General features: G+C 46.0%; 1 protein-coding gene across 1 annotated transcript; it reads left to right on the top strand.

The window, feature by feature from the left end:
• The first annotated feature begins 7,730 nt into the window (after positions 1 to 7,730).
• On the top strand, positions 7,731 to 9,719 carry LOC137519452 (zinc finger BED domain-containing protein 6-like). The gene has a single exon (XM_068238406.1). The coding sequence runs from the start codon at positions 7,731 to 7,733 to the stop codon at positions 9,717 to 9,719; it is 1,989 nt and encodes a 662-aa protein (XP_068094507.1).
• The last annotated feature ends 574 nt before the right edge of the window (positions 9,720 to 10,293 follow it).

Raw genomic sequence — 10,293 nt, 5'->3', positions numbered from 1 at the left:
TATGGGCAAAACAGGCAGAGGCAAGCCACCCGGCAAGTCTGTTTGAGGTCGTGCTGTCGTGATTTTGTGCGGCCCTGGACCAAAGTACAGTGTTCAAAAGGCGCATGCCAACAACCCCCAAGATTGTCAGGACGTAGTAGACTATTTAACACAGAACACCTCATCTTCCTCAGCTTCCACACGGAAGCGTGACATATCTTCCTCCTCTTGCTCTGATTCTGGCACCCCACTTAACACTCAGTCGGCTGCCACCACCAAAGTGCCATCACCCCAGGGCTCAGCGATGTGGAATTTTTTTTGTGTGTCTGCCTCAGATGAGAGCAATGCCATCTGTACTCTCTGCCACCGGCTATATGAGTGTCTCGGGGGGTGGGGGGGGCACACCCAAGATAGTAAGGTCAATGTTTCATTGTGGACAGACCAAATTCGATCAGCTGGACAGTCACTGTTGTTCTGTCATTGAGCTACCTCAGCCCAGCGGCCATATGGGCTTGAAAACCGCTATAGCCTGCACTCTGCCCATGGTGCGCATTAGTCCAGCACGGCCGTCACTACACAAACAGCTGTTTGCGGTGCGTTACACAGTGAGTTTGGTGTGTCAGTGTGAAGCAGTACTCTAATTACACTCCCTGAGTGATGTAGACACATGCAAGATGTTTTAACCACTTCACAACTGAGGGGTTTTATCCCTTGAGCACCAGAGCAATTTTCACCTTTCAGCGCACCTTCCATTCATTCGTCTATAACTTTATAATTACTTATCACAATGAAATGAACTATATCTTGTTCTTTTCTCCTCCAATTAGGCTTTCTTTAGGTGGGACATTATGCCAAGAATTATTTTATTCTAAATATGTTTTAATGGGAAAATAGGAAAAAATATGGGGAAAATGTATTATTTTTCAGATTTCGGCCTTTATAGTTTTTAAATAATGCATGCTACTGTAATTTAAACTCATGAAATTTATTTGCCCTTTTGTCCCAGTTATAAAACCATTTAAATTATGTGCCTATCACAATGTTTGGCGCCAATATTTTATTTGGAAATAAAGGTGCATTTTTTTCAGTTTTGCGTCCATCCCTAATTACAAGCCCATAGTTTATAAAGTAACAGTGTTATACCCTCTCGACATAAGTATTTAAAAAGTTCAGTCCCTAAGGTAACTATCTATATATTTTTTTCAATTGTCATTTTTTTTTTAATTAAAAAAAAAAAAATTGGGGGAGTGTAGGAGGTAATGAGTTCATATTTAGTGTAAAAGTAATGTATTTGTATATGAAAAATGCTTTAGGGTGTAGTTTTACGATTTGGCCACAAGATGGCCACAGTAACTTTTTGTTTATGCGACCTGCAAGCGTACAGGAAGTGGTTAGGAGGCTGGGAAACTGATTTTTTTCTCACAATGATCGCTGCTTCTCGTAGAAGCAGCTGATCATTGCGGGGGGCAGAGATCAACGAACGGGAAAGTTTTTTCCGTCCACTGATCTCCGGGCGAGCGGGCGGCAGCATGCACGAGCGCGGGGGCGCGTGGACGAGCGAGCGGGAGCACGGACAGTGGTGGGAGCGGCGTCAGGTACGGATTTCTCCGTCCCTTGGTGTTAACCCTCCTGGCGGTTTGCTAAAAAATCGCCAGGGGGCAGCAAATCTTTTTTTTTAATTTTTTTTTTTTTTTCATGTAGCGAGACAAAGTCTCGCTACATGATAGCCGCTGCTCAGCGGCATCCCCCCAGCCCCTCCGATCGCCGGCGGCGATCGGAGATCCGGAGATCCCGTTCAAAGAACGGGATCTCCCGGAGGGCTTCCCCCGTCGCCATGGCGACGGGGCGGGATGACGTCACCGACGTCATCAACGTCGTGACGTCAAAGGGGATTCCGATCCACCCCATAGAGCTGCCTGGCACTGATTGGCCAGGCAGCGCACGGGGTCTGGGGGGGGGGCGGCTGCGGCGCGACGGATAGCGGCGGATCGGCGGGTAGCGGCGGCGATCGGGCACTGCACGCAGCTAGCAAAGTGCTAGCTGCGTGCAGCAAAAAAAAATTATGCAAATCGGCCCAGCGGGGCCTGAGCGGTGCCTTCCGGCGGCTTACCCCGAGCTCAGCTCGGGCTTACCGCCAGGAGGGTTAACAGGGTGGAAAAAGAGACGGAGAAATCCGTACCGCTGGGGGTAAAGTGGTTAAAACACTTTAGGCCTCCAATTTAGCATGCAATGTGATTTCTCCCCTTAAAACGCTGATTTTTCCCAGGGACTTTTGGCGTGAATTCCACTCCGCCATGCAAAAACTCAGCTGTTAGACCCCTTGAAACATCTTTTCCATCACTTTTGTGGCCAGCATAAGTGTTTCTAGTGTTCAAAGTTCGTCTCCCCATTGAAGTCTATTGCGGTTCGAAAAGTTTGCGCGAACCGAACTTTTTGTGGAGGTTCGTGTTCGAGGTTCGCGAACCTAAAATCGGAGGTTCGAGCCATCTCTACCCGTGAAGTTTAACTCAGCCATTCTGGTCACACTAGCTTGTATGGTTCTGTATGGTGAAGCCCCACACTATCCAACTCAGCCATTCTGGTCACACCAGCTTGTATGGTTCAGTATGGTGAAGCCCCACACTATCCAACTCAGCCACTCTGGTCATACCAATAGTGATGGAAAAGCCCAGTGCTAAATGAAGCTAAAGATCCTGCATGCTCACAACTGAACAATAGTCACATTACCTGCTGCCGTGATATCCATATGGTGAGTAATGTGAACAGTTAACTCACGGCCAGCAGGAATATTCAGTGAGGAGCCTGGATAAGTCTGGATCAGCGCGAAAAAGACCACGCCTGTGAGGAAAGTTTGCCGCTGCCTGTTCCAAACACAGCAACCAGATATGACGTCAGTCCCTCTGCGCTCCACGCTGTGTTCCAAGGGCCGTCGGCTAGAGCTTCCTGGATGCGAGGGCGAGAGAATAAAAAAAACAGTAGTGCAGATTGCGCCCACAGTTGAAAGACTGCGCAATATACATATACACTTACTGGAAAGCTTCCTGTTTAATAGCACATCAAGGTTAATACAATTCCCAATCTGGATTTCGGCTGTTGCCTTCATCAGGGGATCCATTCTGGTCATACCAGTTGGCATATTTAAAGAGGAGCTGTTAGGTATAGGGTCTCAGAGAAAAAAACTACATATATCAGTAGCTAAATATTGGCTGTACTTACATTACATATGCATTTCACTGTCCACGTTTGTACTTCGCATAATTTTTATATAGTATTTGCAGAGAATGATGCTCCTGACAGCTCATGGCAGGTTCCATGTTTGTCTGTCTCCTATGAAGCCAAACGTGTCGTCATGTCCTCCCTGCTTCCTGATGATTCGACTCACAAAAAAGATCCTAATGGTTCATAAACCGGACAACACTACTGTGCAGTGAATATTAATTAGCCATGTGGCTAGGAACAATAGCGGACTCATGCAGTATACTGTAACGGAACATATGCCGTGATTTTTCAGTGCTGTGAGCTGGGCTGAGTTACAAGCTGCTGTAACTTGAGCCTGTAACTTCTCACTAGCAGCCGAGGGGAGGACCCAAGGTGGGAAGAAGCAGCCCCAGAATGCTTTGCAGTATGTTTTGCGGCCTCTCGTACTTTTAAGAGCTTGGGAATAACAGCCTTGCTGTTCAGCACACATCAAAAGTAAGAGAGATTTTTAACTTCAATATTGCCTTTTTGGCTTCCTTCTAAACTGTTTAACACAGGAGAATAGAGGTTTAAATTAGCTTTTACAGCCTGACAGTTACTCTTTAAGATTTAAAAAAATACACTTCAAAGAGAACCAGTGCATAGTGCTGAAGACAGCTCCATGCACAGCACCTCGGTTAGCAATCACCCAGCATCTCATCTGCATCTTTCAAGGCAATGTCCGTGTGAGGCTAACCTCACCTAACCTAACAGACATCGGGAGCAAGAACGTGGCAGTTGAATGTATCGTTATCTTGTGAGCGATATCAGGGAGAGAAAAAGCTGGCATGCAGCAAGATGTCTCCTGGAATTGCATAGGCTCCACACTCCTTTCATTCCAGAATTTCCTTGTTTTATTTACAATTAAAATTCTCAAGTTTATCATAACAGCTCTTAAGAAGATCAACAATTCTCTTTAACATGATAATGAACTTGGTCATCACATTAGACCGGTCCTGATTGTCATAACAACCCGATAAATAAACGGTTCTCTCTTATCATCATTCTCCAATTTCTGGTGATTTGAAACACAATAAAATATGATGAAGACACGCTGTGCTCTGCCATAGAGCTCCAGCTAATGAAAGCCGACTTTGATTACTGAAAATATTATCGTAACCATGACAGATTCCTAGATAGCTCCAAATGAATCCAATCAGAAGAACGCCAGGCGTAATAATCACTCCTTTCTCCCGCTGCAGAGAGGACCTAATAAGGTTCAGTATTTCAATTTGTCAATTTGTGTTTACTCCAGACAGTCAGTTCATTGTTTTCAAGAACTCTCAATAGCTATAATGCAAGCGTAATGATCAGAAAGGACGTTTTCCAAATGAGGTCAAAAGTCAGCCCAAAGCAAGATTGAAAGAGAGTCCCGATATTAACTGGTACTATTCTGATTCATTAAAGGGGGAAATTTTCACTGACCGTCTTCTTCTGCTCCTGCTTCAACTTCCCAATTAAGGGAATCTAAAAATGTACATTTTCTAGACCCTAACTAGGTTTGTAGCCTCGACTAGTCATTAGAGATTAAAGGATACTTTAGTCCTTATTAAAATCTAAAAATGACACTGTAAGGATCCCTCCTGTAGCGTGTTCTGTCTGTTGCAGTGGAGCTGCAAACGGACAGTTCTGGCTTATCTGCTTGCATTCGGTTGTGCATTCGCAATAAGTCTCATTGTCATTTGCAATCGCTCTGCAGTTCTGGGCAGCTCAGAATGCTGTCATCATTCCACCGATTACTTGTTGAAGCTGAACTGTGGCCAGATAGCCCTGGATTTCCTGCATGCATGTTGTTACATAATACTGCATGTATTTCTTATGGGAGTCCTTTGCATTCACAGCCAGCTAGCAAATGGTAATCAAGCCAGCTGAGGATTGAATCATTACCATTCAGCTGTGTGGGAATTTGCATACCTGCATCCACTGGCTGATGCCAGCATAAAAGTCTGCCTCCCACTTCCTACCCCGCCCGTCATAGCGTTCAGCTCTCTGAGTTGTCATTGAGTCTATGCTGTGAAAGTTGTTATTGTAAATGTGTAATGCCTTGCTCTGTATTGTCATGTCTGCTGGACGTTTGCTGACCTGCGGGGGTCAGTGAAGTCCTTCTGATCCTGATAGTTAGATTCTGCCAGCACCACGTTGGCGACTGGTAGTATTCCTTCTAGCCTTGTTCTTGAGGATGAATTATAGCAGCGGTTGCCATTAGTTAAGCTCCTACCTGTTAGTCTTGTCTATCTCAGTGTGAATGTTGCCGTAGCTGAAACAGCGACTAGATTGGCTGAGCATTCCGTCTGTCTGTCTGTTGTCTGTCTTGTTAATTATCATTACTTGTGTTTTAGCTAGTGAGTTATTTGAGAGCTACATTTCATTAGGGTTGCTCGCTCGGATATCGCGGAATTGTAATTTCCGCAATTCCGGCCGGAAATTACGTTTCCGCATCGGAACGCGGAACGCGGAATTTTACGTTAACAGAAACGGAATTCCGCGGAATTTCCGCGATTCCGGCAGAACGGTATTTTTAAGCCAATCATTGCATTCGGAATGAATGAACCAATCAGGCAACTGCCGGAATTCGGAATTCCGCGGAAATCCGCGAAATTGCTGAACAAATAGGGCTGCTTTAAAAAGATAGACCAATCATACGTTAGCAACCATTTCCTAGCGACCTATCACAACTTATCCCACCCATCTTGTATAAAATAGAGGAGAGGCTGTCCTCCATTTTGTGGGTTTCAGTCTTGTGGAGCAGAGGAGAGAGACAGACCCATATTTTGTTACTGACTGAGTTTGAGATATATACTTTACTGTATAAATAATAAACCAATAGTCTTTTTAAAGACTGTGTGTGAGTGAGCTTAGACTAGAGTGAGGATTAGTGAGTTAGCTGGGTATTTGTGACAGATTGTAGATTGAGTGTGAGAGCTAGATTGTAGTGTAGTGTGTAATATTTGCTGTGAGGAGAATCAGAGAGAGTTAGGCTTAGTTTAGTGTGATAGAGATTCAGGCTTAGGTTAGTGTGATATATAGAGAGAGAGAGAGTCAGGTTTAGCTTAGAGTGATATATATATATATATAGAGAGAGAGAGTCAGGTGTAGTGTAGTGTGATAGAGACTTAGAGAGTGTACTTGCTGTAGTGTGAGAGAGGGTCAGGGATAGTTAGCTTACTGTGGTGTGACAGAGTGAGTGTGTGTGTGTGTGTGTGTGTGTATATATATATATATATACATATATTTATAATTTTATATATATATATATATATATATAAAATTTTTATTTTATCTACTGAGTCCAAAGGCAATGGATCGAAAGCAGCAGGATGCACCTTTCACTCCAAAAAGACAGTGGAGCGATGGTGGATCACGCAAAGCACGTGATCAGGCAGAAGGTGGCAGCAGGAATAGATCCCCTTTGGTACGCAATTTGTTCCCTGTGTTTGGTCGCAGGATAACTATTAATGAGGAACGAGCCAATACTGTCCTGAACTATTTTGAAAAGGAGCCCTGTACCCAGTCTGAGGAATTGTTAGGTAGTCTTGACAGTCACAGCAGCACCAGTTCTCATGTTCCTCGTGAGGCTGCGAAAACCCTGGCGGCAGTTGCTGATTGTGATGTGGTTGCCTCCTCCCAGTGCTCTTCTCCAGAGCTAAATTTAACATTTCAGGATGAGGAGAGGGATTTGCAAAAAGATTTGGATGAGGCATTGGCAGAGACTTTTGGTCCAAGCTCTCAAGAAATAGTGGGTGATGTTTTGACAGAAATGGCCCCCATTTTTTTGTCATGCAGAAAAGCTCCACAAGCTTGTGACACCAGTGGTACTACTCAACTTCTTAATACAACCACTGATTTGCACAGTGTGCAGGTGGAGGGACAAGATGATAATTCTGTGGTTGAAGTAGATGATTGTGAGGCTAATGTTCCTACATGGACGGCATCTCGTGGCCTAGGTGTCAGCAGCAGTAGGCACAATCACCATGGTCAAAGTGATCATCCAGTTGGCCAGCAACTTCCAGCTGTAATTCCTGTTGCAGCCAAGTCCAATGCTGGTAAAAAAAACAACCAAAAAAACCAGTAGGAGTGCAGAAAGGTCATCCCCGGCATGGCATTTCTTTACAGACCATGCAGAGGACGTTTGCAAGGTGGTCTGTACCATATGCCGCAAAGCGGTAAGCAGAGGCCAAAAGGGCAGCGGCTTTGTCACTTCTGGCATGAGAAGCCATCTGCGCGTCCATCACCACAGTGCATTTCAGTGGGTACAGAATTCTGGGAAGAGTGTGGCTGGAACAGCAGCAACAGCAGGCCCACCCCTTCCTCCTTCCAGCCTTCGGCCTGTCCCTATTCAGCCTGCACCTTCCCAATCCTGTCCGATTCTCTCTGCATGCCAGGCTGGAATAGTGCACCAATCCACCTCATTAGGTTTTCAGCGCCAGCCTTCGGTTCCTGAAATGTTGCAGAGGAAGCGTATGCTCCCTGCAAATGACAAATTTGTTGTAAAAAATAATGGGCTCCTGGCAAAAATGTTGGCCCAACAGCTGCTACCCTACAATTTTGTGGACAGTGCCCCCTTCCGCAAACTTATGAGCAGTGTGGCGCCACAATGGAGGATCCCCAGCCGACATTATTTTGCCAGGAAAGCGATACCTGCCCTACACCAGCAAATGGTGGCGTGTGTAGCCCGGTCAATGGACCATGCGGTGGGTGGAAAGGTCCATTTTACTACAGATGCCTGGAGCAGCAGGCATGGGCAGGGGAAGTATATAACTTATACAGCCCATTGGGTCATTCTACATCGTGCTGGGGATGGTGGAAGATCTTGTCCAGTATCTCAACAGCTTGTGGTGCCACCTCGTGGGGTCAAGGGGAGGCCCGCTCCACTCCCCTCTGCCACCTGTTCTGTGGCAGGCCAGGTAGTTGATGAGCCTCCCATCAAGCAGTTTCGCTCGTATACTGGCATGCAGCACCATCGATGCCAAGCAATGCTGAAGCTGGTATCGATGGAAGAGAAGAGGCAAACAGGATCTGAAATCCTTAGTGCCTTTGAAGATCAGATCCGCCAGTGGTTGGCCCCACGGAAACTTCTTACAGGAATTGTCGTCTCTGACAATGGGTCTAATATGCTGTCTGCTATGCGTCTAGGTGGCTACACCCATCTTCCCTGTTTGGCCCACGTCTTCAATCTTATAGTTAGTAAGTTCTTAGGAACATATGAAGGGTTAAAGGACGCTGTTTCAACAGCACGAAAGGTGTCAGCTCACATCCGGCGCTCAGCAACCGCCTCCGCTTCTTTGAAGTTGTTGCAGCGCCGTCATAATCTTCCGCAGCACAGACTCATAAGTGATTGCCCAACGCGGTGGAACTCCACCCTCTACATGTTGCAGAGGTTGTGGGAGCAGCGAATGGCAGTCAGAATCTATCTTTCTGAGACAGCTTCCTCAAATTTGTCACTGGACTACATTACTGGGGACCAGTGGGAGCAAATTGGTCAGGTTTGCCAAGTTTTGCAGCCTTTCGAGCAAGCCACAAAGTTGGTCAGCATGGAGAACTGTAGCATCTCACAAGTACTCCCCCTTATCTTCATGCTTGACAAAATGTTGTTTAACTTGCTTGGACGTGGAGATCAGAGTGCACAGGCAAATTCGGGAGTGTCTGATCATGCTGATGCCCAGGAAGAGGACGTAGGAGAGGCAGAGGTTGAGGAGGAGGAGGAGGAAGAGGCAATTGTACGGGGGTGGGAAGAGATTGATGAGCTGCTGGAGCAGGATGGTGACAGCTGTGATAACAGGCCGGAAGAGGAGATTTCTGGCAGGCACCTCTTTCCTATGGCTGCTCACATGATCCAGTGCTTCAAGAGTGACCCCCGGATAAAGAAATTGAAAGTGAGGCTGGACATGTGGGTGGCCACCATTTTAGATCCCCGCTGTAAAGGGAAATTAAGGCAGTTCCTACCCCCATCCCAGGCAGACAACATGATGCGAAAGATCCATGAAGCCCTTGCTCGCTGGGTTGAAGATGCTTTTCCCGCACCTTCACCCCGGGCCACAGTTTTCACTCCTCTGCAAAGTACTCAGCAAAGTTGTGGTGGTCCCAGCAGTACCAAAAAACCACAAAATTTGCTGAGTATGTTTTATGATTTTTATCAGCCAGAGTCTTCCAATGCTCCATGCAGCAGCACCAGCAGCAATAGTAGTCACCGCCAGCGGCTGGACCGTATGGTGAGTGACTATTTAGGGTCGGCTAGTGCTCCTGATAACATAGAGAGTAATGACCCCATGGAGTACTGGACCAAAAAAATTGACACCTGGCCAGAACTTGCTCAGTATGCGCTGGAGGTACTTGCATGCCCCGCCTCAAGTGTTCTATCTGAGAGAGTGTTTAGTGCGGCAGGTGGCGTGGTCACTGACTACCGGACACGTCTGTCTGCAGAAAATGTGGACAGACTCACATTCATCAAAATGAACGAATCCTGGATTAATGATGATTTTAATGCCCCTCTTATTGATCCTTAAGGAGACCAAATAAAATAAAATTGTTGAAGAAGATGAAAATTATCCCTTACAAACTTGGCGAATATTGTATCTGATTTTTTCCCCCGTGAATTTTACATCAAAAACCTGCAGTCTCAAACCTAATATGATACTTACTACTACTGCTGTGACAAGTCTACTGCCGGACGTTATATCCTTCAACACAGGTCCCTAAGGGGCAAGGGCCTGTGTACTCTGCTGCCGTTACCTGCTGTCTCAAGACTCTAAAACCTAATGATACTTACTACTGCTGTGACAAGTCCATTTCCTGGACGTTATATCCTTCAAACCATGTCTCTAAAGGGCAAGGGCCTGTCTACTCTGCTGCCGTTACCTGCTGTCTCAAGACTCTAAGACATAATGATACTTACTACTGCTGTGACAAGTCCATTTCCTGGACTTTATATCCTTCAACACAGGTCCCTAAGGGGCAAGGGCCTGTCTACTCTGCTGCCGTTACCTGCTGTCTCAAGACTCTAAAACCTAATGATACTTACTACTGCTGTGACAAGTCCATTTCCTGGACGTTATATCCTTCAACACAGGTCCCTAAGGG

This window comes from Hyperolius riggenbachi, chromosome 5 (assembly GCF_040937935.1).
Source record: "Hyperolius riggenbachi isolate aHypRig1 chromosome 5, aHypRig1.pri, whole genome shotgun sequence".
NCBI lineage: Eukaryota > Metazoa > Chordata > Amphibia > Anura > Hyperoliidae > Hyperolius > Hyperolius riggenbachi.
The sequence above is the reverse complement of the archived record's forward strand: the minus strand, read 5'-3'. Positions and strand labels throughout refer to the sequence as shown.

Coding starts and splice junctions, on each gene's coding strand:
- LOC137519452 (XM_068238406.1), top strand. CDS start 7,731: ATGTTGGCCCAACAGCTGCTACCCTACAATTTTGTGGACAGTGCCCCC.